The sequence below is a fragment of the Sinocyclocheilus anshuiensis genome, unplaced genomic scaffold, assembly GCF_001515605.1.
Source record: "Sinocyclocheilus anshuiensis isolate Anshui unplaced genomic scaffold, SAMN03320099.WGS_v1.1 scaffold1361, whole genome shotgun sequence".
Taxonomy (NCBI): domain Eukaryota; kingdom Metazoa; phylum Chordata; class Actinopteri; order Cypriniformes; family Cyprinidae; genus Sinocyclocheilus; species Sinocyclocheilus anshuiensis.
The window spans coordinates 82920-88425 of NW_015549631.1; the positions used below are offsets into that span (position 1 = coordinate 82920).

At 44.6% G+C, this 5506-nt stretch overlaps 1 protein-coding gene across 1 annotated transcript in view; it reads right to left on the reverse strand.

The window, feature by feature from the left end:
• Positions 1–5506, reverse strand: part of LOC107659620 (protein NLRC5-like) — a 106291-nt gene that overhangs the window by 27019 nt on the left and 73766 nt on the right. Inside the window, 3 exon segments of the mRNA XM_016448639.1 lie at positions 4296–4469; positions 4922–5095; positions 5186–5359. Coding sequence (XP_016304125.1) covers positions 4296–4469; positions 4922–5095; positions 5186–5359 — 522 coding nt within the window.

A 5506-nucleotide genomic window follows, 5' to 3' on the forward strand; every position in this document is an offset into this window, starting at 1 on the left:
GTTCGGGCAGCCGGCAGGAGTCCCCCGTTCCCTGCTCCTCCCCATCATGGTGGATGGCAGCAGGCTCCGGCCTCAGGCGAACGGCGGCGACTCCTCCGCTCCCTCACGGACGGCAGCCGTCCCTCCACAGCCCAGGCGGCCGGCAGCGAGTTCGTCCCCCCCCCCGGTAACTCACTCCAGCCCACCGCCTCGAGCCTCCATGGCGGCAGACTGCTCCGCCATGCTCGATGGCACCGCGGACTCACCACAGCGGCGAGGGATCTCTGGCAGCGTGCCCCTCCTTCCTCCCGGGTTTCGGCACCAATGTAACACAGTTCGTAGTTCGGGAAGAAGGAGGTGGGAACCGGCGAACATTTAAATAAAACTTTAATAATAAAATAAACACAAAACAGCGCGACAGCCCCTCGCGGACGACTGTCGCGCACAAACAAAACCAAAACACAAAATAAACTCCAGGCCTGGTCCTCTCTCGTCTTTCACTGTCGTCACTCCTCCTTTTTATCCTTCCGGAGCTCCTCCGTGAGACTCGAGACCGGTGAGTGGTGCAGGTGTCGCTCATTATCAATTACTCCACCGGCGTCGCTCCGTTCCCACGGCTCTCGGCCCCGCCCCTCTCGTCACAATTATTAGATAAAATCAGTCATTTGAAAACCGCATGAGTGATTAAGCTGTACCATGTCTTGTCTCTTTCACTCCCTCACCGTCTCATCCAAGACTTTCGCTCACATTTCGGGACAATTGACAGAACTGTCAATTGCCTAATCAGGTCATTGTTGCATTGTCACAAAAATGTATCATTTGCACATCTTTTTAAAGTATTTTTAAGCCAATCGGTACTCGCGCGCTCCAGAGGCTGTATTCTGTGTGCTCACAGGCATGTCCAAAGTGCACGCGTAAAGCCACCTCACGAGTGTCATATTGAGTTATTTCGCAAAGTTTGTTGAGCTTAAGCAGCCAAATACACACAAAATGACGTAAAAATGGCCGTACTGGTGAGTATCCTCGTAAGCAGTTGGTTTTGTCTTAAATGTAAACAGTTGAGAACGAAAACGCATGTGTATCCGTGCATTCGGTCTTGTGAAAGCAGCCTAAGGGGCCGTTCACATGTCGCGTCTTTTGCGCACTCAAGTTCGTTATCTCAAATGTACAGCTAGCGCGCTCATAATAGAAGATTTTTCATGAAATATATATCATATGCACGCTATAGGTCAGCACGAACGTCTTTCAATGGCGCGTGAGGAGGGGGATCCGCCAAAATGAGGTGCCGGATCGGATTTCGGAGGTGCCGAATCCAGATCTGGCTTGTTCCGGCACAAATTAAGCCCTGGCTGTCAGCCTCCACCTTGAAAGTGTATGTGGCTGCTATCGCAGCACATCACAATGCAGTGGACGGCCAGTCCCTGGGAAAGCACAATCTCGTCATGAGGTTCCTGAGGGGTGCCTGGAGGTTACATCCTCCTAGGCCACCCCTGGTGCCCTCCTGGGATCTCTCTATTGTCCTGGCTGGACTGCAGAGGGGTTCCTTTGAACTGCTGGATTTAATCGAGCTTAAATTCCTGTCTGCTAGAAGACAGTGCTCCTGTCTACTAGAAGACAGCGCTCCTGACCGCACTCTCATCCATCAAGAGGGTCGGGGACCTCCAAGCATTTTCGGTGAGCGAAGAGTGCCTTGTGTTTGAGCCGGCCTACTCTCACGTTGTCCTGAGACCCTGGCCTGGATACGTGCCCAAGGTTCCCACCACAGCTTTTCATGGTCAGGTGGTGAACCTGTAAGTACCCTCAGAGGACGCAGATCCAGCCTTGGCGTTGCTGTGTCCTGTAAGAGCGTTGCGCATATATGTGGACCGCACCTGGAGCTTCAGAAGCTCTGAGCAGCTCTTTGTCTGCTACGGAGGTCAGCAGAAAGGGAAGGATGTCTCCAAGCAGAGGTGGGCCCACTGGATAGTGGATGCCATTGGCTTGATGTACCAATCCCAAGGCGAGCTGTGCCCCCTGGGTGTGAGGGCTCACTGCACACGGAGTGTTGCCTCCTCCTAGGCGTTGGTGCATGGCACCTCTCTGGCAGACATCTGTAGAGATGCGGGCTGGGCGACACCAAACATCTTCACGAGATTCACAGGCTCCGCATTGAGCCAGTTTCTTCCCGTGTGTTGGGTAACAGGTAAGTGGCGGGAAGAGCTGGCCGTGTCACGCATGCTGTGCCATTCCCCCTCAACCAGGGATGCGAGCGCCTTTTTCCTCCTCCAGTAAAGTTCCCCGGACGGCGAACCCTGGTGGAGTTCCTCCAGCACCCCTGTCAGTCAGACTGGGCAGAGCAGTCTGACGCCAGGCCCAGTACCGGTGTTAGCTTGCCCGGGTCTCCGGTCAGCCCCTGTACTGGGCTAGGTGTCCATAAGGCTTGATTCCCATCGGGCAATCCCATATGTGTATTCTTCCACGGTAAGGTTGCCCTCTCGGTAAAACCGTGTCTTCCCTTTGACAGATCCCTCTGTCAGGCTCTGCTGGCAGCCGCTCCTCCCTACTCCTAGGTAGGACCTGCCTCAGAGGCTTATTCCATATGTAGTACTGCCCCAGGCCTGGGTCAGTCCATATTAGTGTCTCTACATGTCACCTCCTTTCGGGTAGGATGTGGCCTCCGTAGCGCCCTTATAATGTGAACCCAGACTCATTATGAGATATTGAGTAAAAGTGTTTGTTAAATTGCAATGTTGAAATGATTTTAAGCATTTTCTTTTTTGTATGTGAGTGTCACTGACCTCAATCTCTCTAGTTTACAGTGTGAATTATTCCTGCAAATATGGAAAAAATAAAGGGTCTCAATTAAATATGTGCATTTTCACATGGTTAGTGCAAATTATCACATGACCAGAGCAGTTTATTTCCTGTTTGCACCATGAGAAGATGATAAGTGTGTTCAACTACAGGCTATAGATGGCGGTCAACAAGATTAGCCAAGAGCAGTCGGGGGCGGAGTTGAAAATGGACACGTCAAGTCAGACACTTTCTGCTCCCGGGTGTGACACTCACACAGTGTTTGCATATCCTATCACAGATTAAGTGAATTAAATGCAATATTTGACAAATACACAGACGTTTCAGAAACGTTTTCATGAGCAACAGAAACACTTTTTATATACTGCTTAATACAGCGCCATCTGTTCAAGAATAAAGTTCAACATAAACATATACTCTTTAAATTCCAAAGTGGGGGTAAATATGCTTTTATCAGTGTTTTATGATAAACATGACTCTATATAACATTGTGACTACAGTAAAAGAGCATTATTGGAATTGAGGATGTTAGAATAAACCCGAAACACACATGATCGTTGTCATACAGTGAATCGAGATTTAGGTCTCTGCAGAGCAAAAGTGGGCATTTCTGACTTTGTGGGTGTTTTCAAACTGCTGGGTGTTTCTAAATCATGCAATGAAAATGATCCCCCTTACCCCACCCCTAAATCTACCCATCACTATGGCATCAGCCAATCAGGTAACATGGTCGAAAACGCCCCTCTGTTTTGGCCTTGCCCATCGATCCAAATTATCTGTAAGGTGTCTGGTTTAATATATGAATTCACAATTATTAAATTTTGATGAGTGTTGTCATACAATCAGTAAACATGCTGATGGTCAAAATTGTGACCTGTGGGATAATTTATATAATAACTTAAGTACATATATAAATCCAATTGCAGTTGTCAGGGAAGGCTGCACTAAAATGTTGCAATGACAAAATATTGCACTAAATTAAAAGTTCAAATGTTACAAATAAGTTACAATATTGATGTTGTAATATTAGTAGCACTAACATAACAATTTTATGATATACTGTATGATACAATAAAGTAACAATTTTGAAGTATGTTGATGGTTGTATTTTTTTGACGTTTATCTCAGTATTCCTATCAGTGTTGTATAAGTGTTTTTATGCATAATTGTAACCTTAGAATGTGATCAAACAGTTTAAAATAGCTGTTTAAAATTTCAAAAATAAGTATTCATTATTTCAAAGGGTTACTAATACTAACCATCATCTGGATATTTTCATGTCTGGAAAAAATTTGGGATTAAGCGGGTTAAGTGAAGAAAGCGAAATTTACTGCATGCCAGTGTAGTTTGTTACTGTTGCTATTATAAACCACAGTAGTCTGTGTTTCATAAGCAAACCTCCAGAAACATGCATTTCACTACCTCTTAGATTTCACGAAAAGCACCATCAGTGCTACGGAAGCCATTTAACAATAGAATAATCTATTGTCATGCAAGTTTTTGTACAGTGTAATGATACTAACTGTAGTTTTTCCAGTTTGCATTGTGAACTGCCCAACAGAACACCAAGGTTTTCAACTCCAGAGTCTCCTAGTTGATTCACACTGATGTTCAGCTCTCTCAGGTGTATTGGGTTTGATTTCAGAGCTGAAGTCAGGATGAGACACTGTTTCTCTGTAATACTGCATCTACACAAACTGAAGACAAGAGAAAAGACCATGTTAAGTTCACATGTGAGTTAAATGCATCATGAATAAACACCATACTGTCACTAATACACCACCAAAAACCTGAGAACCTAATTAGATGACCATAAACCAAGAAACCATACAAATTTTGCTTAATAAAAACTGATTTAGTGAAAAGTACTATTAGTCCTGTAAAAGCCATGTAACTGTCAAAATAATTTACTGTCATTCATGCTACGTCAGTTTTTTGTCTATTCTTCTTTTTTCTTTTTTTTGCAGATACGATTTTTCAAACTTCAACATATGAAAATTTTACAGCCAAAAATGTCAAATCCTGGAGTTTTTGGAGGAGTTTGTTTTTATTTTTCTACTGACACACATACTGAATCATCAGTCCATCAGCTAATAGCATAATAAACTTTAATCACACTGTAACTGCTGTACAGTACAATGTTACTAACTCTAGTTTTTCCAGCTTGCATTGTGGGTTCATCAGTAGATCACTGAGGTTTGTTGCTCCCAACTGGCCTATTTCATTCCCACTCAAGGCCAGCTCTCTCAGGTGTGATGACATTGATTTCAGAGCTGAAGTCAGAGCTGAACAATCTTCAGCTTTTATAGCACAGTACCTTAACCTGCATTCAGAGAAATGAGATAACCTTTTCATTTTGTTTCCTTAAAATACCAAAACACTAATTTCTTTGTTGTACGTGAATGTTCCTCACCTCAATCTTTCCAGTTTAAATCGTGAATCCTTCAGTATATCATACAATTTATTCACTCTTGTGTGTTTAAGTACATTTCCACTGAGGTCCAGTTCCCTCAGGTGTGATGGGTTTGATTTCAGAGCTGAAGTCAGGAAGACACACTGCTTCTCTGTAATACTGCATTTACACAGACTGAAGACAGAAACAGAAAGGTCAATGGTTCAGATTCTTGACGACTGTCTTATGAAAACAGCAACAGTAGACATATGTGACCCTGGACCACAAAGCCAGTCTTAAGTCGCTGGGGTATATTTGTAGCAATAGCCAAAAATACATTGT